Source organism: Peromyscus eremicus, chromosome 1 (assembly GCF_949786415.1).
Source record: "Peromyscus eremicus chromosome 1, PerEre_H2_v1, whole genome shotgun sequence".
NCBI lineage: Eukaryota > Metazoa > Chordata > Mammalia > Rodentia > Cricetidae > Peromyscus > Peromyscus eremicus.
Window position 1 is genome coordinate 180,931,096 of NC_081416.1, and position 27,300 is coordinate 180,958,395.

The 27,300-nt window shown below is 37.9% G+C and overlaps 1 protein-coding gene across 1 annotated transcript; it reads right to left on the minus strand.

The window, feature by feature from the left end:
* Positions 1-7: 7 nt before the first annotated feature.
* LOC131902666 (killer cell immunoglobulin-like receptor 3DL1) lies at positions 8-25,489 on the minus strand. The gene is given in 8 exon segments (XM_059253684.1): positions 8-400; positions 11,799-11,930; positions 12,033-12,079; positions 12,662-12,760; positions 14,870-15,163; positions 16,069-16,373; positions 17,516-17,801; positions 25,456-25,489. Coding segments are annotated over 8 exon segments (1,590 nt in total).
* Positions 25,490-27,300: the final 1,811 nt, after the last annotated feature.

A 27,300-nucleotide genomic window follows, 5' to 3' on the forward strand; every position in this document is an offset into this window, starting at 1 on the left:
TAGCAATTTAGAAAACCAGTTTGTGAGGATACATCTCATTCGTCAGAGAGAACTGAGATCGCAGGTAGCCGTGGAGCTGAGGAACAGCTTTGATCTTTGGCAAAATCTGCGAGTCCACAGCTTTCTGATCAGCCTTTCGCTGCTCTGTGATCTCGTATTTCTCCTTTTCAGTGTTGAAGATCTCCCCCTCCTGGTGTCTGGGCTTGCACAGTTGCTTCTTCTTGAAGTAAGCCTCAGTCAGGTGTTTGGGGATTTTAACTTTGCTGATGTCAACTTTTGTGGATGTGGCGATGACAAATTTCTGGTGTGTTCTTCGCAGAGGAACTCTGTGCTGGGTGTGATTTCTCGTTTTTGTTCTAGAGCTTTCTGGTGTTGCTGTTAATTTCCTTGTATTATACCTCTACAATATTTTATTTATGTACTTAATGATCTGACCATAAGTTTGGGTATATCCATTATGTATGTCACTCTGACCTGTAATCATGTTTGTATCTATTTTTCTAGCACCTATTATCTATCTATCATCTATAAATCTATCATTTATCTATCATGTATCTAGTCATCTTTGTGTTTTTTCTATGTATGTATGTATGTATGTATGTATGTATGTATGTATGTATGTATGTACCTATCTATCTATCTATTCATTTATCATCTATCTCTTTATCTATTATCTATCTATCTATCTATCATCTATCTATCTATAATTTAATATCTATCTATTGTCTATCTAAATACATTTATACCTATTAACTATCCATCATCTTTTTTCTCTCCTCTTCATTCTATCAATCAGATGATCTGTCAGTCAATTATTTATGTATTTGTGATTTATTAATCTATCTTTCAATCATCTATTTTGGCACATCTTTCTTCTACCCATTATCTATTTACCTCTGCTTGTCATTCTGTCTGCCTATTATATTCTTTTAAATAGCTCTAAATATCATATGTTTTTCTGTATATTCACAACATATTTTTCTTTTTAAAGTAAGCACAGTCTTGAGGATTTCCATGGAGTTTTCAGTCCCTCAGTCTCCTCTCCAGAATTTTCATTCATCATGCAACCAAGACAGTATGCCATGGGTTGAAGAGAGGCAACCAAGCTTCACAGTTCCAGACACAATTACAGTTACCTTAGCAGAATGCTAAGGAGATTAGACTATCCTTGCCTGCACTAAAATAAGTTAGTATTCCTGTTAAGAGATAGTCTAGCTTTTGTGGGAGTCCTTTTTTTCTTGGTGACTCACTTTCATTAAGGACTCAATGGGGACACAGGAAGGTGTTTTTTTTTTGTGGGTTCAAATGCTGATATAGCTGCAGCCCAGTTAGCATCCTGTCTGTATGCCTTCAAAACAACAGATACTTGTGAGATAGTAGGACCCACAGGAGGTGTGAGGTCTCAGTTATTGACCACACATTTCTAAATTTGTTACTTCACATGCAAAATAAGCATTTCCTCTTTGAAATACTTAGTTGGTCTTGTGGGGAATTGCAGAAGAAACAAAGAATCCTTCTGTTTATATTTCCAACATGAAAGGAGGATTTCCCTAAAAATGTCTAATGTTGCTCAAATTCCTGTCTCTCTTTTCTCCTTATATTTAGCCTAGGTTATACCAGAATTCAGTCATGGAGCAGATACTAGCCTCAAACTTGAGTTAATTCTCTTTAATCCTGCCCAATTCTAGGAATTTAGATGCTCATTCTAACACTTGTCTGTAAACATTTTTATCTTTATTTTTATTTTTAAAGGAGAAAAGGTTTGTTTCACTTACAGTTCCATCACTCTGGGTGAATCCCAGGGACTGTCACTCAAGAGACAGTTGGTCAATTTGGACCCACAATTAAAAATCAGATCAAGGAGTGTTTCCTTATACTGAACTGTTTACTTCACTCTTAAAGATTTAAGGACTACCTTAGGAAATGATGCCACTCTCTAAATGTTGTGCAGGTCTCTTGACATCAGTTAATCTAAACAGGAAAATTTCCTCCCAGACATGCTCATATGCAAACTCTCTATGATTTATATAACTCTTAGACTCTAGAAATTATTCTGTATTCTGACAAGTTGATATTTTAAATTAAATTCACACTAGCAGATATACCAATATAATATTGCCATTTACAATTGCCTAAAATATTTAGAAACAAGTGCTACACCTCTCTTGAGAATATACCTGAAGGAATTTATTCATCAGCACACCATGGATACAGTTGCATATTTATGTTTGTTGATCCACTAGGTAATCCCAATTGCTGTGAGTTCATTTGCAGTATCGCCTTGTCATATTCAGAGACCAGACTCTCACTGTACTCCTTCCCATCTTCTAACTCTTATGCTCATTTCAAAGCCTTCTTTTGTGATAGTCCCTGAAGCTGGAGGGGTCGTTGTAGATGTCCCAAGATTGCTGTTTGTGTCTACATATTGTTTTAGAACTCTTTGGCTGATGTGTCTGAGAAATGTTTCAGTTTTTCTTGGAAGACTTTATATCACCACCACCCCTACTCCTGCTGGTTTCCTTTCTACTTCTAGTTGGTTCTCTCTTCTGCTTTCCTGCTACATGCACTTCTTACCCACCATCCTTTATTCTCCACCCCTTTTATTCTCCTCTTCTTCTGTCACATCTGTCACTACAAGTCTCATGGATCATTGTAAGAGACGGCATTAGTTCTCTCTTTCTGCATCTCTATCTCTCTCTTTCACACACACACAGACACACAAAAACACACACAGTATAACATATATGTGTAAATATGCCATAAAGAAACTCTGTACTTTGTTAGCTAATCTAAAAATTAATAAAAATTAAAAATATAGAAATATAATTTTTAATTTTTATTCCACACAGTGAAATATGTGGTATTTATCTTTCTGAAACTTGCTCTTATGATAAACTATGATTCTCATTTGCATCCATTTTCTTGTAAACTTCCTATTTAAGTTTTAATTATGAATACATGTTGGGAAAACAAAATATTTGTGTCCACTGATCACTAGGGAAGCCAGGAACGTTAACCATCCATGCTTGTCTTTTAAAAAAACAGATGTATAGCCTGAATTTTTCCTGGATATATGGGAATTAAATGTGATTAATACCTTGGTGATCTGTGTTGTCTGAAGGCTCCGATCCTATCAATCTCCTACAAGAAGGTCCAGAAGCAGCTAATAGTCTATATAATCACTGTTTTCTCTGAAAGACCAGGCTATATCAAGCTCCCAAAATGAAGACTGCAGAAACTTAATAGTCTTTGTGTCCCTTACATTATCTGCACAGCCAGGTACTTTCTCCTGCTCCAAGAACCAGGACCAGAGTTGGCTAATAGCCCAAATGACTGCTAAGCTATTTGTGTGATAGAGAACACACAAGAGTCTACCCAAGGCCCTTAAACTAACACAGGTAGCCTATCTCTACAGTCTATCTTAGGAAGAAACCATGTTCTGACATTCGATGCCATTATACTTCCTTTTGCACTAGGGATTGTATTATATCAGGATTTTTCCCTCAAAGTGTACTGTGTTTGAATGTACTTGAAACAAACTGCTTGGTGTCAGACTCCAGAAGTTTGTACCAGTGGGGACAACTAAGTCATGCTGAACTGTGTTTCCTTCTTGCCTTTCAAGTTTAATTTCTTTGCCACCCATAACATTTGCAAGGATCCCCACAGCTGACAACCAGTGTGAAAGGCTAAGTCCTTAGTGAAGGGTAAACCCCTTTTCTAGTATAGGGCAAATCCTATAATGCTATGAACATAGTTGAGCATGTATCCCTGTGGTATGATTGAGTATTCCTTGGTTATATGTCCAAGAGTGGTGTAGCTGGGTTTTGAGGAAGATTGATTCCCAATTTCTGAGAAAATGCCACACTGATTTCAAAAGTAGCTGTACAAGTTTGCACTCCAACCATCTTTTTAATATAGTTGGAATGAGTTATTTCCTTTTATTAGATGCTTCCCAACTTATGTTTCCAATTTTTATTTTTTGTATATGGGTGTTTTACCTGAATGTATGTCTGTATACAGTGGGGACATCTGGTACCTGTAGACTCCAGAAGACAGCACTTGATTCTCTGGAGTTGGAATTACAGGTGGTTGTGAGCTGCCATGTGGTGCTGGCAATTGATTCCAGATCCTATGGAAGAGTATCCAGTGCTTTTACCCACTGGGCTATTCTCCAATCCTACAAACAACCTTTTTATAAGCAAAATATTCTTAATTTAATATTACCAAATTATTCTCAAAATAAATACATATCTTCTTAGTTTAAAATTCTGTAATTATTCTCAAAATGAGGATATGTGGGGTCAGTCATAACATGGGGGTTAGAGTTTTGCTTGGATGATTAAAATTAGTTTTGTTTGTATTAAAAACCATGAATGTACTGGACAAAGCAGGTGAGTAGAGGGTCTTTCTCTTTCTATCCCTTCTCTTCTCCCTTGCATCTTACTTGACAATGTCATCATTTAAGGATACCTATACTCTTATTTATATTTTTAAATTCATTCACTATTTTTTCCAGCCCAATCTGAGTGTCCCCTCCATCTTTTCTATTGTTCCTTCCTCTAACCTTCATTCTTTCTTCCATCCACTTCTCCTGTCTCTTCAGAAAAGGGTAGGTTTTCCATGTATACCAGCCAGACATGACACATCAAGTTACGGCAAGCCTATGTATCTCCTTTCTGTTAAGCCTGATTAGCAATATAGTAGGAGGAAAGGATTCCAAAAGCAGGTAACAGAATGGGAGACAGCCCCTGTTCCCATTGTTAGGAGTCCCACAAAAAGATCAAGTTATAGAACTGTAACATATATGCAGAGGGCCTAGATCAGTGCCATGTAAGCTCTCTTGTTGTCAGTTCAGGCTCTGCAAGCTTCTCTGAATCCAGGTTAGTTCATATTGTGGGCTTTCTTATGGTGTCCTTTTCCCATCTTACTCCCACAATTCTTCCTTCCCTTGTGCAACAGAATTCCCTTAGATCTGCCTAATGTTTTGTGTATGGACCTCTGCATCTGTTTGTTGACAAATTCTAAATGACCTTATTAAATAAAAAATGTGGAGCTGAATATAGGAGTGAAAGCCTTAGATCAGGGAAATAGTGAGATCCACCAGCCAACCTACCTAACCCACTCTGCAGCTTCCAAATGCCATGACTTCCTATCTACCCAGGCTTTTACTGCCTTGCTGTTCTGCCCTCTCATTAGCTATCTTAGCCCAGCTACCTCATTTCCTCTTCCTATACAGCTCTGTTACTTTCTGCACAGACCTCCAGATCTCTATGGTTGGTACTGGAATTAAAGGTATCTGTCACCATGCTGGGCTCTGTTCCCTAGTGTGGCCTTGAACACACAGAGATTCTGCCTGCTAAGTGATAAGATTAAGGGCATGTGCTACCACTGCCTGGCTATTGTGTTTACTTAAAATGGCTTGCTATTTCCTCTGATCTCCAGGCAAACTTTCTTTATTAACATACAAATAAAATATCACCACATGTGTTTCCATCAGTTGCTGGGTGATGCCTCTCTGATGACAACCGGCTAAGGTACCAGTCTATGAGTAGAGCAGAATATCATTAGGAATCATTTCATTGACTTTTTTGCCAGTCATGTTCAATTTTATACTAAGCTTCTGGTCTATTAAGCCTCCTCATTCTGGTCTTTCAGGTAATGCTGGATGTGGGCTCCCTCTCTTAATATGAGTCATAAGCTGCACCAGTAATGGGTTGACCACTCCCATAATTTTTGTGCCACCTTTACCCCAGCACATCATGTTGGCAGGGAAAATTGTAGGTTAGAAGTTATGTAGCTGAATGGGCACCCCTGTTCCTCTACTGGAAGTCTTGACTTGTTAAGGAGATGGCTGGTTCAGGCTCTGAATCCCCCATTCTTAGGAGTCTTATAGAATGTCACTCTCATAGATTCCTGGGAGTTTCCGTTGCACAAGTTTTTATGGATCACCCCAGAGATCCTCCTGAATCCAATTGTCTTTCTCAGCACTCTTTCTCTCCCTTTTCTTTTTATTGGATCCCTTCTCTTCCCATGAACACACTCATATCCATATCCTTTACCCCCAATCACCTATGATGTCCATTTTATTTACCCTTCATAGTGAGATTTATGTGTCTCCCTTGAGCCCTCCTGTTACTTTGCTTCTTAAGGTCTGTAGATTATAGCATTCTTTTCCTTTACTTTATGACTACTATCCACTTATAAGTGAGTATGTATCATTTTTGCCTTTCTGGGTCTAGGTTACCTCACTCAGGGTGATCTTTTCTAGTTCCATCCACTTGCTAGCAAATTTCTTGGTGTCATTAATTTAACAGCTGAGAAATACTCTATTGTATAAATGTAATACATTCTTTTCCATTCTTCATTTGATGGACATCTAGGTTGTTTCCATTTTCTGGACATTGTGAATAATGCTGCTGTGAACATAGTTGAGCAAGTGTCCTTGTAATATGTTAGAGTGTCCTCTGGGTATATGCACAGAAGTGGTATAGCTAGGTCTTGAGGTAGGTCAGTTCCCAATTTTCTGCAAAACCCCCATATTGACTTCCAAAGTGCCTGTGCAAGTTTGTATTTCCACCTGCAGTGGAGAGGTGTTCCCCTTGTGCTGCATCCTTTTCAGCATAAACTGTCATTTGTGTTTTTGATCTTAGCCATTCTGACAGGTATAAGATGGAATCTCAATGTCATTTTGATTTTAATTTTCCTAATGGCTAATGGTGTTGATTATTTCTGTATGTGCTTCTCAGCCATTTGAGGTTCCTCTGTTTAGAGTTCTTTATTTAGATCCATACCTCATTTTTAATCGGATTATATTCACAAATTCTAATTGATCGTATAACAAAAACTCAACACTAGATATCAAGGTAAACGCTGAAAGATCAGAGGAAACAAGCCACAGCCACTTTTCACCTTGCCAACTCCTCAGCTCATCCTCTCCCTATGAATCCTCAGACTGAATTTCTCTGAGTCCTCAGCCAAAATGCTCTAGTTCCTGTATCCTCAAACCTTATATGGCTTTCTCTGCCCAGCCATTTTATTTCTTCCCTAATGCTGGGATTAATGGCATGTGCTCTTCCCAAATACTGATAGCAAAGCCATGAGATCTCAAGAACTGGGATTAAGGGCTTGACTCTCAAGTACTAGGATTAAAGATATGTGCCACCACTGCCTGCTCTCTTTCTCTCCTAGATGGAATCAATCACATGTAGTCCAGTGTGGCTTTGAACTCATAGAGATCCAAACATGTCTCTGCCTCCTGAGTGCTAGGATTTAAGGTGTATGCTACCACTGCCTGGCTTCTGTGTTTAATCTAGTGCCTGTTTCTGCCTTCTGAACCTCAGGAAAGCTTTATTTCATACACAATATATCATCACAGGATTGTTTGACTTTTTTGATGCCTATTTTATTGGGTTCTTTATATATGTTGAAAATTAGCCTTCTGTTAGATGTGGGTTGAGTGTGTTTGCTTGTTTTTTTGTTCTAGACCTTTCAGGTATCTTGTTATGTTGCTAGTATGACATATTTCTCATTTCTTTATGAAGACACGTAAAACTTTCCCCTTACCACTGCTTTTATTGCGTCTCATAAGTTTGGGTAGTATATATATTCATTTTCATTCATTCTAGGATGTCTTTAATTCCTTTCTTCATTTATTCCTTGACTCAGTTGTGATTAGGCAGACAGTTATTCAGTTTCCATGAGTTTGTAGGCTTTCTGTTTTTTTTGTTATTGTTGAAATACATCTTTAATTCATGGTGTTCTGAGATTATGCAGGGGCTTATTTAAATTTTCTTGTGTCTGTTGAGAGTTCCTTTGTGACTCACTATAAGGTTAATTTTGGAAGATTTGATGGGAAGAAGCTATATTCTTTTGTGTTTGGTTGAAATGTTCTGTGGATATCTGTTAGACCCATTTGGTTCATAAAGCCTGTTAGCACTATTATGTCTCTTTCTGTTTTGTCCTGACAACCTTTTCATTGGGGGGGAGTGAGTTATTGAAGTCTTCCGTAATTAATGTGTGAGGTTCAATGTGTGATTGAAGCTTTAGGTATGTTTCTTTTACAAATGTATGTGCCTCTGTGTCTGGGGCATAGATGTGAAGAATTACAATGTCTTCTTACTGAATTTTTCCTTTAATGAGTTTAAAATATCCTTCTCTATCCCTTTTAATTAATTTTCAGTGGAAGTGTATTTTGTTGGACGTTAGAATAGCTACATCAGCTTGCTTCTTAGGTCCATTTGCTTGGAAACACTTTTTCATCCTTTTACACTTAGACAATGTCTATGTTTAGTGTAGAGGTGTGTTCCGTGTATGCAGCAAAGGGATGGATTGTTTTTCCATATTCATTCTGTTAGTTTGTGTCTTTTTATTGGGGAATTGAGTTCCATTGCTACTGAGAGATATTAATGACCACTGCTTAATTCCTATTACTATGTTGTTGTTGTTGCTGGTAGTGTGTGTGTGTGTGTGTGTGCACACGTGTGTGTGTGTGTGTGTGTGTGTGTGTGTGTGTGTGTGTGTGTGTCTGTGTGTGTGTGTGTGCGTGTTTCACATCTCTGGGTTTTGCTTGTGTATGTTTATTTATTGCCCCTCTTTTCATGGGTATAATTATCCTCCCAGAGTTAAAATATTCCTGCTTGTACCTTCTCTAGGTCTGTATTTGTGCATAGATATTGTTTCCATTTGACTTTGAAATGAAATATATTGTTCTTTCCATTTGTGGTGTTTGAAAGTTTTGCTGGGTATCATATTCTGTGCTTGCATCTGTGTTCTCTTAGAGTCTATAAAACACCAATCTAGGCCCTTCTGGCTTTTAAAGCTCCATTAAGATGTCAGGTGACCCCTCAGCCATTGGTTCATAGTTCACGTGTTTCCATTCGTTTAGATATTTGTCCCTGTGCTTTATCTAACCTTGGTCTCAAGAATTCTCGCTCATATAAACCCTCCTCATTCTCGCTAATTGGACTCCCAGAGATCCACCCAGGGCCTAGCCATGGATCTCTGCATCTAGATCCCTCAGTAGTTGGATGAGGTTTCTAGCATGACAATTAGGGTGATTGGCCATCCCATCACCAGAGTAGGTCAGTTCAGGCTGTATCTCGACCATTGCCAGCAGTCTGTTGTGAGGGTTTCTTTGTGGATTTCTGTGGGCCTCTCTAGCACTTTGCTTCTTCCTATTCTCATGAGGTCTTCATTTACCATGGTCTCCTATTCCTTGTTCTCCCTCTCTGTGGTTGATCCAGATGGGATCTCTCGCTCCCCCAAGCTCTCTTTCCCTAGACCCTTGCCCTTCACTACCCCCACTCATGTCCACAGGCCCTCTGAATGGGTGAGACAGTTGATTGGCTTGATCTGTTTGGGAGGCATCCAGGCAGTGGGACCCGGTCCTGTGCTCATTGCATGAGTTGGCTGTTTGAAACCTGGGGCCTATGCAGGATCGCTTGGCTTGACCTGGGAGGTGGGGACTGGGCCTACCTGAACTGAGTCTACCATGTTGATCTCAGTCCACGGGGAAGGCTTTGCCGTGGAGGAGGTGGGAATGGGGGGTGGACTGGGGGGAAGGTGAGGGTGGTGGAAGGGGGGAGAACAAGGGAATCCGTGGCTGATAGGTAGAACTGAATTGTATTGCAAAATAAAAAAATAATGTCAGGTGTAATTCTCACAGTTCTGCCTTTATATGTTACTTGGCTTTTTTTTTTCCTTTGCAGCTTTTAATAATCTGTCTTTTTTACTTCATGTTTTGTGTTTTGATTATTATATGGTGTGGGGACATTTTTTTCTGGTCCTATCTGTTTGGTGTTCTGTAAGCTTCTTGTTCCTCATAGGCATTTTGTCTTTAGGTTGGGAAAATTTTCTTCTATGGTTTTGTTGAATGTATTTTCTGCCCATTTGAGCTGGGGTTCTTCTTTTTCTTATATTCCTCTTATTCATAGGTTTGGCTTTTTCATAATGTCCCAGATTTCCTGGATGTTTTGTGTTCAGACTGTTTTAGAATTAACATTTTGTTTGACTGATTCATCTCTTCCCTCCAATATATCTTCTATGCCTGTGATTCTCTCTACTATCTCATATATTCTGTTGGTGATGTTTGCATCTGTAGTTCTTGGTCACTTACTCAGATTTTCTATTTCCAAAGTCCTTCCTTTTATGTTTTCTTTACTGCTTCTATTTCCATTTTCATGACTTGAAAAGTTTCCTTCACCTGCCTTAGCTTTTTTGGCATTATTTATGAGATTTATTTATTTCTTCCTATGTTTTATTTTAGCCCATGACTTCAGAAGAAGGCTTCTTCTTACACAAGGCAAGGCTGGATCTAGGGACCCAGGGTAAGACACTACTCACTGCCAGCTAAGATTCTCTAAAGCTGACCCAACAGCTCCCAACTTCACCTTCTTCCCTGAGCTCCATTTTCCAGACTACAACTTGGTCAGATAATTTTTACTATATTGAGGTCCACACTGCACTAGGAATCCCAGAGATCAAGCAGCACCCAGACACCTCAGTCAGGTGATTTTTAAAGGCCAAGTACCTAAAGTAAATATTCTGTCTATGTGCAAACAGAATGTCATCTGGTACAAAGAAAGCTTTAATTTCTAGAAACAGAAAAAGAATTGTTAAATTTACATAATACCAGGCAATGACAAAAATAATCACTAAGCAGACTTTAACATTTGCAAATTCAATTTTGATATCTACTTATTTAAATCACAGCAATTTTAAACTTTAAAACATATAGTTAGCCGTCAATGTGACATTAGCCATCCCAGTGTATGAGGAGATACTTATGGGAGCATGGGTGACACAAAATTTGGTGTAATTACAAAAGTCAAGGTTAGCGTGGGTGAAGATAAAGGAAACCTGCAGCCCTGGAGCTCCCTGCATATTGTGCAGCTTGATAAAGTAGAGGGTCTCCTCAGCTTTTGTTATTACTCATATGAAATTAGGGAGAACCCTTGTGAATTCCGTATGTTTCAGAATCTTCCTGAGCCTTTTGAAGTTTAGTTTAGTTCTGGTGACTTAATTATTTCTCTTCCAAAAGGCATTGTTCCAATTCTGAGGAACTAACTTTTCAGTAGGAAGGTAATTGAAAAATAAGAGAATGGGGTGCTTACTTCAATCACACTTTAGAAAATGTTTCAGTAATGGGGATGTATACACTGAAATATTAAAGAAATATGAGGATGGTTCTGGTGAGAGAAGACTTTGACATACAGCATTTGGGGTGCACAGTACAGCAAAAGATAAAAAACCAATGTTAAGTGTAGGCTTTCAGAATGATATCAGCAGCAGAGTTAGAAAGACAAGTTTGGGTAACTGAGTGTGAATTTTATATATATATATATATATATATGAAATTGTTTTGAAACCCATTATGCTGTATAACATGATTACATATTAGTAACATACACTAATAAAGAGTGAGCCTCTTGTTGATCTGCAATTGTGAGATACTCAACATGGTTACAGCTTCAAGTACATCAAGAACTTACAGCCAGTCAGGTTGTAGAAGTCTGCCAGAGTGAAATGAAATAGAGACCCATGAACAAAGCACAAGATTTTGATTTCTGTTGAGTGGGTTGCAAGGACCATTACCTTTGTAAGTAAAGGAAATCCATGTTCAGAACCATATTGGAATAATGAAGCACGGTCCCAAAGTTAGAGACCTCTGTCTTCACATTCCAGCTGTTGTTTCACTGCATCTACCGGTCTTTACTGGAGAAAGGACTGTGGTCTTCCTCAGAACTTCCTTTGAGACTCATGGGATGAACATCTTTCATCTCAGCTTAACATTTCCTGACTTCCATGTACAAACTGGGATCTGTGGAAAATTCCTTAGGAATCTGGGAATCAGGAGTGGTCAATTTTTGTTTGAAGATCATCTGATCAAATTCTAAGTATGTCACCTCCTGCACTTCTTCTCTTTCAGGATTCTAGAAAGAGGTAAACATCAAGTGATATTGTGTACACATAATCTTGCAGAGAATAAAGGTATATTAGACTATATGGAAGATAGAAGACTCAGAAGGACCTACCTGTCTGTTCATTGTTGGTCTCACTTCAGATTCTTGGTCCATGATGGCTGCATTTTAGAGGACAGAATTAATCAAACCCATGTAACAAAGTACCCTGCACTCTCATTTCAAATGCAAGGTACTAGTGAGAGATATGGTAAAACCCAAGGTTGCTCACCCACTGCAAATTAGAACTAGATTTTCTACAACGCTGTACCTAGAAATTCTTTCTTCAGCATATACTCTCTGCCCTCTTCCTCCTCCCCTTCCTCCCTCCTTCTGTTCCTCCTTCTCTCCCTGCCCGCCAATCTCCCAATCTCTCTCTCTCTCTCTCTCTCTCTCTCTCTCTCTCTCTCTCTCTCTCTCTCTCTGTTTCTTTCTTTCTCTCTTTCTCACACTTTCCTGTTAAAACTTATCTATTAGTGCATGCTTTGGATGCAAAGATGCAGAAGATGCATTGAGGAATTCAGTGGGCTGAAAACTGTGGGGAAGAGCAGGGGCTGTGGATTTTTTCTAGAAAGCTTTGTCTTAGTTTCCCTGTCTTAGTCAAAGTATTTTTTTTATAAATTAAGAAAACATACCTCTACTTCTCTGGTCTTGTTTTCTCACACTACTCAGATGACATTCACTGGCTTGTTCCTGAGACTTACTCTTTTTGGTAGAGCAACAAGAATAAAGGAGGATGATGAGGAAGACAAGGATCATGGTAACTAATAGGCCAATCAGAATATGCAGGTACCTGCGATTATCTGGAGGAAGAGCTATATAAGAGGTATATCTCAGTATCCCCATTTTGACAGATTACATAGTATTTATCGATTAATAGATAACTGATAAAATATTGTTTTAGGACAAGAGTCTTGATGGAGAACCCACTAATAATATTCTGCTCAATGGAAACAGAATTAAATAGACTTCTAATGAATTATTATTATACTCAGATATGACTATATTTCACAACTCTCATCAGAGAATCTATATTTGGGATAGATGGTGATTAATACAGATACCCACAACTGGGCAAGTTGTAGAGATGAAGAGGCTATAGAACTATGGTACTAAATGAGATGTTTACATCTCAAATCCTTCTCCAAATGTTCAGCATCATTGTGAAAGGTATGGAGGATGAGATTGCAATAAGAAGCTATGGATAACTGTAAGAAAGCTGTCTTCTGTACACTGAGGGCAGGTGAAAAATGAACATCACAGGGGGTTGAGATAGCATGCCCAAGAATGGTGCAAGTTCAAGCATGACCAAATTCCATCATGGAGAGTGGAGGTGAACATGAGGTCCCACCTCTATTCAAGGGGCTATAGGCTATTGGTGACTGTTGGGAGTATGAGTGTCAGTTTTAGGAGAGTTTCTACTAGTAAATTGACTATGCTCTAGCAGAAGTCTACATCTCCAGGAATATATTGGCATTATTCCAGGGGCAGAAAACTGCAGGACACTAGGTTCAAATCATATGTTCAGTAGCTCAATCTGAGATTGATATCGGTGCTCATTAGATCTTCTTTGCTTCTGTAACACCTTGAACTAAACATTTAATTCTCTTTGGGGAAAAAAGTGAAGTCAAGTCTAATCTGTCAGAAGTAGTATTTTTATGTAATATCTTCCCTTCTGCTCACTTGTTTCCTTCTTCATGTCCCATCACCTCCTCTCCAGGAGGATTTGACCTAGAATGAGCCCATCATTGATCCTGAAAAGGGAGTAAAATTTACTCTTCTTTTCACTAACCAAGGTCTCAGGTACAGAAATTAGAGATGCATAGTTATTAAATTTCCCAAACTGCTCCTAAACAACTTCTAATGTTGAAGAGTTCAAGAATCAGAGTGGGGAGATGATGATGATAAAAATACAGAGTCAGGAAGGAGCTGAGACAAAATAAGCCACAGAGCTTTTGGTTCCTAAGCGTCCTCAATAGAAGAGGAATCAATTACTCACTGGTTGTGGAGTCTGGTTCTGTGCAAGAAGTGCAGTTTCTTGTTGAGTTAACTAAAGAAGGGGACAGGAGAGGGAGAACGTTCATCAGAGGCTGTCTGCCTTCCCCTTAAGGAAAGTTTTTTAAATTTGGATAGTGACCACCACCCACTCCACCTCTTAGTGCTGAGCCTGTAGAGTTATAGGATGACATTTGGTGGATTGTTTCTATGTGTTGGCTCTCTCCATGTATTTCAAGTTTTGCTGATTCATAGGAATGCTGTGGGAAGATGTATGTGAGCAAGAGGTCAGGAGGGCTGCCCCATCTCTGCTCTGCCCAAACTGATACGAATCTCATCCCTAATGAGTCTGTCCTGACCCATTTACATATCTGCCTCTACACATAGCTCTCCCAGTGTGGATCAAAGTCATATAAGGAGTGTTTGGGAGACTCCCTGTCTGTTATTTTGTATTCTGCTACCAAGTCCCAAATTCCATGTATTTTTACAAAAGCTTTTCAGTTGAAATACAATTCTTTCCCTTCCCCCTCCCTTTCCTCTCTCCAGTCCCTCCCAGCAACCCCTCCTCCAAGCTTCCTCATATCCCCACAACACTCTTAAGTTGATATCCTCCTTTTCATTGAAAACTATTGTTATGTGTATGTCTAAAGATATGCATATTCACATATGTATGTACACATGTCATATATACACATGCATATATACATACATATACATATATACACATCACATATGCATACACACATATATAAATGTAACACACACACATACACACACAAGTGACATTAGGACTCACAGCAGTCCTTCTCTGTAGCTCTCAGTGCTACTTTCTCTCTATCATAAATTGGAGGATTCCGAGACATGGTTTCAGTATTTCATTAGTCACAAGGTATAAGGTATATATGAGGTTCTCTTACCTGTGACAGGAAGGTACAAGGCATCACTTGGAGTCGACCACACATGGGAAGAGTTCCTAAAAGAGCCATAGCATCTATAGTTCCCTGCCTGGACCACAGGACCAAGATGGAAGTTGGCCTGGAGTGTCCCACTGTGGCTCTGCACTGTAGGCAGCCCATGTCCCTGAGTCACCCCTTCCCTGGAGAGATGGAACATGTCAAACTGAAGGTCAGAGACACAGGACAAGGTCACATTCTCTCCTGACATCACCACAGGGCCCATCATGGCTGACAGAGAAGGTTTCTTGTATAAACCTGGAAGAAAAGAGGAAGAACACATAGTTAGTTACCAGTGTTCATTCACTTCTCAGTGTTCCCTCTACCTGCTTCTATTTCTTTGATCTCTCTATGCCTCATACCATCTCCTTCTCTCTATTTATACATACATATACTCCCTATTCCTACCATTTCTCCTCTCCTCTCTTTCTCTCCTTCTCTCTCTTTATTTCTATGTTACCATCTTTAGTCTATGACCTCACTCTGTGCTCAAATATTTTTGCCAATTTTTGCTTAATGACATTTTCTGCCTCTATTTGCACAGGTTCATACCATCTGTCTTTTAAAATTTGTTTTTATGAGCAAAATTAAATTTATCTTGCAATCAACTACATTATGAAATATTCCTATGCATACATAATATATTTTATGCTTGTTTTAAGTTTTTAAATTGAACTATATATCATTCAATGTTTTTAAAAATTGTTGTTACATATACAATTATAGATGTATAATATTAACCATATTAAGGCTAGTATTCTTTATTGCCCTTCTACTTCCAATAATCACATTAATTTTACTAATTGGTCTTCTCTATATTTCAATTTTTCCAATTGTTTTGCAAGTCAATGGGTTCAATTAGAGTTACGCTTGATTTTGTTTTAATTAGCATACCAAGTAACAGTCTTCATTATGACATCCTCATACAGCTCTTTTTGTTCATTTTCTTCCCTCTTTCTTCCCTTGTACCAGATTTGCTGATCTCTTTTGCTGGGTCTTTTTTTGTATATTTCTTTTTATTGTCTATATCAGTAAAATACTCAACAAGGTTGCCTTTATGTAAATTTCCCACACTCATTTTCTTGAGACCTCCCACAGCTTTTAGTGTATAGAATATTTTTTGTATCGCAAAGAGAATGAAAACTGTGTATGCACCCTTTTACCTATGATCTTTATATCAATGGGGTCACTAGAGTCTGACCACTCATATGGTGAGTGGTTATAAGAACCGTAGCATTTGTAAGTTCCAGCATGGTCCTGTGTCACATGAGCTATTGAGAAGTTGGCCTAGGAATCCCAACGATGATGTTCTGCAGAAAGCTTGAAAGAGTCCTTGATTGTTCCATTTTTGTGTGAAGTCAAAATGAAGGTTTCAAACATAATCTCTGAATGACACTCCAGTGTCACCTTCTCTCCTAAATCCACCAGAGTAGTTTGTAAGGCCAAAAGGAAAGGCTTCTTGTATATTTGTGAGAATAAAGAAATTGTATGAACCTGATCAAAATCTCTGTCCTTGAAGACCTATGGTTCTCCCTCAATTGGTCTTTTCTCCCTGTTAGTGCTCCAGTGCACTTGTTTTTGTCTATTTCAACTCTGAACACAGACTCCTCCATCTTTGTGTCCACTTCCTCCTTATCTGGCTCTTGGATTATCACAATATTTTCACACTGGCTTGTTGTGAGAATGTGTCTTTTGAACCCTACTTCCATAGGCCCTATTGTCTTTTCCTAAGACTGGAAAGTGCAGGAAACATGGCAATTTTCACACCAGGCTGCTCTATGTGTCCTTTTCATGCAACTTTGGTTAAAGTATAATCCTTGGCAAAATGAAGGAATTAGTATTGAACATAGTTATCAGGGAAACACTTCTAGCCCTATGCATGGTTCAAATCGCTATAAAGCATTCCTGATCAAGAATCAAAAGCATTGTTTCCTCCCAACATGTTGATGAATTAGCATCTGACTTTACTCTTCTCAGAGCATCCCGTCCATGCTTCTAAATTTGCCCTTGACATGTGTCCTATATTATTTTCTAATTGCTAACATAACAAATTACCACAAATTTCATTTTTAAAAAAATATGTTTGTGGACATCAGATTCTGAAAAGCTCAAATGGCATAAATCAGATTTCTTCAGGGATAGTAACTACTGAAATCCCAAGGAAATATCCATTTTTGCGTCCCAGCTTCTAAAGCCTCAGGCAATCCAAGCCACTTGGACCCTTCCTCCATGTTCAAAGTTTGTGACACGGTGTCTCCCTCATGATGATATGTTTTGTCCACGACTGAATTTTTCCCTATTTTGTTATATCAACCCTTGTAGTTCTACAGACCTGGAATAATTCAGGATATTCTTGCATCCTGATATCAACTTGTTAAGATCTGAGTTCCATCTTCCAGTCCAATTTATCCTTGACTTATTTAACACACAGGAAGCCTTAGGGACCAGAGAAAATGCATGACCTTTACATTTTATTATGCCCAGAAAATTAGATATTTCTCTGTGTTGAATATTCCTTTATGAGTCCAAACCTCTTACTAACACTGTTTCTGAAAATTCCAGGGTTGGGAGATTTGGGGAAATGAAAGGCACTCAAAACATCATCTCTAACCTGAAATTATGATCTTCACAGGGTCACTGTTGGCTGAAATTTTAATAGGGTAATGATAATGAAAACCATGGCATCTGTATGTCCCTGCATGTGCTGATGTCACAGGATCCAAGACAAATTTCTTCTGGAATGGTCTTCCCTCGACCTGAGGGATAGGATTACCATGTTCTTTGTACAACTTGAATATGTAATAGTCACTGTGAGAGTCACATCGAAGTTCCACACGCTGTCCCAAAGGAACAATATGGCTTGGCCAGGCAGAGAGTGAAGGCTTGTCATGATATCCTGCAGAGGGATGCACAGAGAAAATATTTAGTGATGCTCCTTCATCCCTGAGAGGTGAGTCTCCAATTTTCCCTTCTTTGGGGTCTTTTTAAAACACTTTTCTCTGAATTGATACATCCCTGCATCAATGTGAGAGGCTGAGATGTTCAGGAGAATCAGAAAGTAAACAAACTTTCTATGTCATGGAAAGGTGAAACATTCCAGAGTCATCAGTGGCCATTCCCAGCTCTATAGAAAGGTAAAACACTGGACCACCTGAGCTCTAAGTGTTTATGTCTAAGACCTTTTGGGCTGCCTGCAAGTTGTACACTGAGTTCCAGGGTTTTGGCTTCATGATAATCACTCATATTGGGGTGTGCTTTAAGTAAGGTTTGAGTCACTCTTGCTTCTGTGAGTAACCTCTAATCCACACTGCTATCAGTAACAGAGTAAATCCATAGATTCACAGAGTTGTGCTTTGGTGCAATCACTGTTTGGTCTGCCATGGATTTCTTTTATGAGTTGAGTAGATTTGTATGTGTTGTACACAATAGAGTCATTTTGAAATGATGATTGTGAAAGACTGTGGTTTTTTGAATAGTTATGATCCACATAGATTCTTCTGTTTAATTGCATGGCACATAGAGAATATCACTAATAGGAGGTATGGCCTCACTGGAGTAGGTGTGGCCTTGGTAAAGGAAGTGTGTCACTGTGGAGGCACACTGTGTAGTCTGTTTGCTCAAGCTATTAACAGTGTGAAACACAGTCTCCTTCTTCTGCCAGTGAATCAAAATGAAGAAATCTCTGCTCCTTCTCTAGCATCATCATCCTGACTGCCTACACACTGCTAGGTTTTCTACCATGATTTTAATGGACAAAAACTCTGAACTGTAAGTCAGCCCCAATCAGATGTTTTCCTTTTTTAAAATTTCCATGGTCATGGTGTCTCTTCACACAGCAATAGAAACCCTAAGACAAAGACTGTAAGTGTTATCCAACATACCATATATATGATATATCTTTCATGTTAAGATATTCTAGCTGAGAATTTTGAGTTTTGAATAATGAAGTAAATTTCATCATGAAAACATTATAATTTAAAAAGAAACTACATCAGAAGTATAGCAGTAAAGGTTAATGTGATTGAGATGATAGATCAGAATTGATGCCACTAAGGGAGCAGAAAATGACAGTTCTTGTTGCACCAACTCCTGAAATCTAACAATATTCCAATGAGAAGTATATCATGAATGTTCCTAAACTCATGGATGATGGAGAGATAGCCAACAGGACCACAGAATTGAGAAGATCTGTAACAATGATGAATGAGCATCAATGTAACAATGAGGAATGAGTCTTTTGAACTAATTTGCCCTCATGTACTTTTGTAAAAATTTTCATTCACAGAGGTTATACAGGTTCATGTTTCTACACTAAGTGTGATAAACTAGAGGCTGATATATAGTTTGTCCATCATTTCAAGGCTCCTTTTATGTAAAATATTGGGAGTCTAGTATTGCTGAGCACCTTGTTTATTTATATTTAGAATGGATTTGGACTGATAATTGCCAGCTCATGAAACTTGTTAATTTATCTGCATCCAACTTGTAGATATTCCTGAGGAAGGAGACAGTAGCTAGTCTCTGTATTCATGACTATGTAGACTCCAAGCTGTACTACCAGTCAGCTCTGCTGGACATCTTGCAACACTGGCCACCAAGCAGCCATCATAGACCCTAGCCAGAGACTGTTCTTTATTGCAGAGTGTTTTCAGGCCTCTTAAAGCACCAGGAAGTACATCCAGCAACAGCAGCTGATCTCAAAATACAGGAAGGACCCAGCCGAACTACAGAAGCTGACACCAAAGTCAGCCTATCCAGGGTTGCAACAAGTTGACCTGACTACTATCACCAGTTATACTAAATAGTAAAGGTCTGTTTACCAACACTGAACTTCTCTACATGGCAGAGGAGTTCATTATTATTAGTGCACTGGCACCCAAGTGTAAAAGCATAAGCATTAAATTCAGAGATGTAAAACATTACAGAGAACAATGTTGAGACTCAAGAAGAAAACACAAAAAAGGGAGACCTATAAACCCCATGATGAATAATTCCCAGAGTGTTTTTAATTAAGTTACAGAAGTATAAGGAACCACCAACAAAACCTGGGCAGATATCTGCTGCTCATGGACACGCCAGAACAGTCAGAAGATCAGGTGAAGGCCACAACAAGAAGAACAGATAGGCTGCACTCCACCACATGTAGCTCTCTAACTCATTAGGTTCAGTTTCCTAAGACTCAGTATGCCACCACCGTTCTTGACCTACCATCCAGCAAAACTTTCAATCACTATATATGGGAAAAGCAACATATTCCAAGATAAAGTGAAATTCGAACAATATCTGTCTCGAGATTCAGCCCTACAGAAATACTAAAAGACATCTCCATCCCAATAATATTAACTACACCCATGTAAAAACAGGAAATAAATAACTTCACACTAGTAAAGACAAATAATGGAAGAACATGTATGTTCATGTACTTGCCAACACACACACACACACACACACACACACACACACACACACACACACATACACACACAGAGAGAAAGAGGGGGGGGGGAGACTACCACTACCACCACCAAAATAACAGGAATTAACAATCATTGGTCATTAATATTTTTCAATATCAATGGACACAATTCCTCAATAAGAAGATCCAGACTAGCAGAATAGTGTGAAAACAGGACCCATCCTTCTGTTGCATACAAGAATCACCCCTAATATCGAAGATAAACGTGACCTCATTGTCTCAGAATAAAGCACTGGTCATAAAATTTCCATTAGGAGGAATGGCCTTGTTGGGCTTGGTGTGGTCTTGTTGGAGGAGAGTAAACAGAGAAATACTGGAACTAACAGACATGATGTCCCAAATGAACATAATAGCAATCTACATCACATTTCACCCAAATGTTAAAGCACATACCTTCTTCTCAGCACCTAATGAAATTTATTTTTCAAAAATTGACCTCATTCTCAATCACAGAACAAGTCTCTATAGATACAAGAAACTTTAAATAACCCCTGTATAGCTGGAATTCTAGGAAACAGAAACAAAAGAAAGCCTACAAACTCATAGAAAGTTAAGAACACTATACTGAATGAAAACTGGGTCAAGACCAAAGTAAGAAAGAAATGAAAAACATTACACAGTTCAATGAAAGTGAATGACAACATACCCAAACCAATGGACACAATGAGAACAGTGCTAAGAGAAAAATTCATAACTTTAAGTGTCTACATATATAAATTAAAGAGATCTCATATTAGCAACTTAACTACACACCTGAAAGATCTAGAACAAAAAATAGCGAACACATCCAAGACAGCAGGAAATAATCTAACTGAGGGTTGAAATCAACAAAAGAGAAACCAAGAAAATAATATAAAGAATCAGTAAAATGAAGAGTTTGTTCTTTGAGAAAATCAACAGAATGGACACCACCTTTCTGTGGGATGTTCTGTATGCTGTGAATATGTGTTGCTCCAACTGGTTGATAAATTAAATGCTGATTGGCCAGTAGCGAGGCAGGAAGTATAGGCAGGATAAGCAGACAAGGATATTTTTGGGAAGAGGAAAGCTGAATCAGGAGATGACAGGCTGCAGTCTGGGAAGCAGCATGTAATGGCATGCAGGTAAAGCCACAGAACACATGGCGACAAAAAGATGAACAGAAATGGGCTGAGTTTAAGTGATTATTTTATAAGTGGCTGTGTGGTCCATGGGGCTGGGATGGGGAAACTTTTCAGGTACACCACCTAATCCAAACTAACTAAAAGGTAGGCAGAGAATATACAAATTAACAAAATCAGAAATGAAATGTGGGACATATCAACAGACATCTAAGATAACAAAGGCATCATTAGAGCACACATTAAAAACCTGTAATCCACAAAATTGATAAATCTAAAAGAAATGAATAATTTTCTCTTAGCCACCACTTTTCAAAGTAAAATCAAGGTCAGATAAATAATGTACATAGTCTTATAACCCCTAAGGAAACAGAAGTTCTCCATAAAAGTTTCCCAAAGAAAGTAGTACAGAGTCAGTAGATTCTAGTGAAGAATTCTTCCAGACTAAGAAGAGCTAATGCCAATATTCCTTAAATTAATCTTAGAAACAGAAGTAACATTGCTTCATTTTATGAAAGCACAGTCACCGTGATACCCAAACCATACCAAGATTCAACAAAAATATATTTACAAGCCAATCTCCCTCATGAACATTGATGCAAAAAATATTCCATTAAATACTAGTAAAATGCATCCAAGAACATATCAAAAAGATCATCCACAGTGATCAAGTAATCTCCATCACAGAGATGTATGGGTGTTTCAACATATGAAAATCTGTCAATGTAACCCACCATGTAATTCTGAAAAAAAAATCCACATAATTTTCTTATTAGATGTTGAAAAAGCCTTTGAAATTAATCTAACATAGCTTCATGATAAAGGGATATCAGGGATACAAGGAATATATTTAAATATAACAAAAGCAATATCCAGAAGGCCTTTAGTCAACATCAAACTAAAAGGAATGAAATTAAAAACAATTCCACTAAAATCAGGAAAAACACAAGGCTGTCCACTTTCTCTGTATGTATGCAATTTGGCACCAAAACTACACACAGAAACACTGACTTAAAAAACCAAAAAAAAAAAAAAAGGAAAAAGAAAACAGAGGTTGATCAATAGAATGTAACTGAAGACTCAAAATGTCAATCTGCAAAGCTATGAACACCTGATTTTTGATAAAGAAGGCAGAAATATACAATGGAAAAAAGAAAGCATCTTCAACAAATGGTCTAACCGGATGTCTACATGCAGAAGAATGCAAATGGTTGGATAACTATCACCCTTCAAAACTAAAGTCTAAGTGGATCAAAAACCTCAACATCAAATCAGATATATCAACAGATGGCAGCAGATGCAGAGATCCACAGCCAAACATTAGGCAGTATTTCAGGAAGCCCAAATAAGAGGGGGAAGGAAGGATTGTAGGAGCCAAAGAGGTAAAGGCATCACCAGAAAATGACCCAAGGATTCAGGTAGGATGGGCTCATGGCCTTCAGTTACAGAGACTGAAGAGTTCATCAGGGAACCTGTATGGGTCTAAGATAGTTACTCTGAATATATGTTATGGATGTGTAGCTTGGTGTTCTTCTTGGACTCCTAGAATTGAGAATTGGTGCTGTCTCTGATTCTTATACCTACCCTTGGGACCCTGTTCCTTTCACAAGGTTTCCTTGTCCAATGTTGATACTAGCATAAGTGCCTAGGCTTATTGTTACTTTTTGTACTTTGCTCTGTTAATATCCCAAGGAGCCTTGCTCTTTTCGGAATATGAAATGAATGTAGGAGAAACTGTGGTAGGGATATAATATATGAGAGAAGAATAAAAAAAAATCCTTGTCAATTGTTAGGAGAGTAAAACACACGGATAAAGCTTTAGAGCTATCAGCCACTGACAAAAGAGAGAATATGCCATTTGTTTTTCTGGGTCTGGGTTTCCTTGGTCAGTATGAGATTTCCTAGTTCTATCTGTCAATGCTAATTTCATTGTTATTTACCTTTGAACAGTATTCCACAGTGTACATGTGTTAAAATTTCATTATGCACTCATCAGCTGAAGGACATTCAGGTTGTTTCCTTGTCCTGGCTATTGCCAATAGAGCAGCAAAGAACATGACTGAACAAGCATTTATGCCATAGGACATCAAGTTCTTTGGATACATTCCAAGGGGTGGAAATGATGTACATATAATAGTTATGCATGAAATTCTCCATCTATTAAATTTACAAAGAAAAACATCTTTTATAAAAGAAAAAAGATGCAATCTAACTATGAAAAAAAGAAACTCTGGGTAAAAAATGTTTTGAATTTTGAAATGAATCACCAACAACATAAAATTTTTGTGAACCACCCCCACAGACAAAATAATCAGCTACTGAATTGGAAGACTATATGGGCCAGCTTGATGTCTAAGTGGGCAAAGGCTCTTTCTGCCAATCTTGACTCTCTGAAAACTATTGCCAGGATGCACATGGTGAAAAGAGAAAATTGATTCCAGCAGGTTTTCCTCTACATCCACACTTGTGCCGCAGTGCATGTACACACACACACACACACACACACACACACACACACACACACACACATTCACACACACTCACACTCACACTCACAAATTCACCAAATAAATGTAAAAATTAAAAAGTTAAGAGAACATTCCAACAGTTTTCTTGATTATAATATAGGAGAGTAAGTGAGCTTAGATCACGCATTACATGATCTGACATGTAAATACAAAACTTGAAGGAAAACACAATGAAAATAAATTGAAACCATCCAAAGTCATAAAAATTCAAAAAAGGGTAAAGGAACACTGAGGTTTACTTGGGAGGATGGAGGTGGCATTTAGAATGAGTTTTGGGAGTAGAATGAATATTATTTAAATATTCTATGAAAATCACAAAGAAATTGTACAATATTTACAAAAAGGCCAAAAAACAAAGATTAGAAAAAAAGGAGAGGATAACTTACTTAGAGAAAATATTGTATAACCTTTTGAGACATGAAGAAAACTGAAAATGGTCAGGTTAAAGATGGTCAAATGACATGAAACAAATTCAAATCCAATCATCAAGATCACCGAGCATATAATTGTCATGAGAGATCCTGACATCATATTGACAAAAGAGGAAAAGAACATGGATGTCTTCCAGTACAGCTAATGTCAGACTTCTGAGCAAATACCTACAGGACACAGGAGACCAGGATGACCAGCTGAGTGGAAAAAAGAAAAACTCTGCAATAAATGTCAGCAACACTCTCCTTCAGAGATGAAGTATATAAAATTTTCTCAGAAACACTGTAGCAGACAGAGTTCCTGACAATAAGCACAGAAAAGTCTGTGGAATTCCTGAAGCTGAAAGAAAGGCTGGTCATGAGTTAGCAGGTGCTGTGTTCCAGCCTTTTAATTGTACCACTTGGTAGGTAGAGTCAGGTGAATATTTGAGTTCATGGGTAGACTTTTCTACAAAGTAAATTCTAGGATAGTCAGGGCAACACAGAGAAACCCTGTGTTGAACAACCAGAAATTAAAAGTTTATCCAATATATGTTGACGCCTGACTCAGCCAAGAACTGTATCTGGGACAATCTAGGAAAGAACTGATTGACAGGTTTTCAGAGTCCTAATTTTAAAATTCAGAAGGCTCACCAACAAGTCACTCACAGAAGCCACCAGCCAACACCCTATGATGCCTGCTCTCCTGTTAGAATGAAACCGATCTATTGCAATGGATAGTATCCCAATATTTAAAGATCGACTCACCTGCTTGTGCCAATGTCCTCAGGATTAGGAAGAGGCCTGGAAAGAAAAACTCATGATGAACTCTTCTTTCTTTTTCAGTAGCCTGGCCATCTGATATCACTATCTCTGTTGAACCTCTGTACATTAGAATCAGAGCTTACTTAGTTAGGATGAACTCATGTACTAATATAAAACGTGGAGCCCAGTGTTTCTGCTGTATGCAGATTCAGCCTCCCAGGATGATTTTCCACCCTGTTATTCCACACCATCTATTCCCAGCAGGACTCACCAGTACAGATCAGGTTTAGGAGCACAGACAGCATGGTGCTACTTTGGCTGACAAGAGGCAGAACCAGAATAAAACATATTGGGTGTCGTAAGTGGCTTGAGGCGTCTGCCTGACCACAGCTCGGAAAGCTTAACAACATAAACCTCCGCCCTTGTTGCCACGTTCATTAATTTTGTGTGTGACAGGGTTCTCTGTAGCCCTGGCTATACTGGAATGCACTTTGTAGACCAAGCTAGGTCGGCTTTGAATTCAAAGCCCCTCTAGCATCTGCCTTCAAAGTTCTTTGATTAAATGTGTATGTTCTCATACTAAGTTAAAAAAATCTCTTTTGCCATTGACTTTGTGGATCATAACTTCTTGGAAATGGTTCAGGCTTTAGCTTTTCAGCAAAAGTATTTACCATGACTACAACTGAGTTTCATCTTGAACCCAATCCCTTTATTCAAAACCATTAAAAAATGGTTAAATCTGATTATTATACTAAAACTTTTGACGTGTTCCTTTGCTTTTTAAATTTGAGACTCAGTGTTTCCTCTGGCATTCTTTGCAACATGTCCAATAATTATTTTTCATATTGTAAGAATAGTCTTAATGTATTAGTTAAAGTGATTATACTGCTGTTATTCCAGTTTCATGTTATAGTTATTCAGTTTCTTAATTAATCATGCAGGTATTTAGAATAATAAAATTCCACTTTTTAAAAATCAAACCCACAAAGCAAGTAAGTTTTTGCTGTATTTGAAATTTGTTTTTAGAAGTTGAAAAAAATATCAAAAGATGGAGAATCTCTCATGCTCATGTATCAGTAGGAATTGCATAGTAAAAATGCCCAATCTATCAAAAGTAATCTAAAGAATCCCATCTATGCAGTCACATCAAAATTCCAACACGATGCTACACAGATCTTAAAGAGACAATTTCAGCTTGAATGTAAACACACAGAAAATAACAGGATAGTTAAACTATCATGAACAATAAAAGAACTGCTGGAGTTCTCACCATTCCTAACTTCAAGTCATACTATAGACCTATATGAATAAACACACCACAGTATTGGTGGAAAGACAGACAGGTTCATCAACAGAATCAATTTGAAGACTCAGACATAATTCCAGACATCTATGCATATCTGATCTTTGCTAAAGAAACTCAAAACGTTCACTGGAAAACAAGACAGTATCTTCAACAAATGGTTTTGATCAGACTGGATGGCTGTGTGTAGAAGAATGCAAATAGCTTCGTAGTTATCAATTGAAACAAATTCAAAATGAGTATAATCCCTAATTGCATTCTAAATATCTAAATATTCTCCTTAAAGATTCATAGAAATGCAGCTCTCATACCTGAAGGGGAAAAAAAACCTTGATTTTCATCAAACAAACACCAATACAAACGCCAAAACAAACAATAGAGAGAACAGATGATTATGAGGTGTCTAGGCCTAGCTGATCTATTACAGCAGAACTCCTGCACCTAAGGCTCAGGCAACATCAGGCAAGAAGGGAAAGAAAGATTGTAATACCCAGAGGAAGAAGATGTTTGCTGTGAGATGGCATCTGCTAGAAATGTAAATATAAAATCATGTAAATATAAATGACATTATAAACATTAATCTGATTATATTTATAAAATTAGGAATATATATAGATATTTAAAGGTAATTAAAAAGAAAAATGAATTTGAGAGAAGAAAATGCTGTATATGAGAGTTTGAGAGGAGTAAAGAAATGAAAAATGGTTTAGTTTTAATTTATTTGAAAAAGTATATTAATAAAAGTTTTAAGTTTAGAAATGTAGAATAATACATAAGAAAAAGCCTAATAATATGATAAAATATTGCAGATAC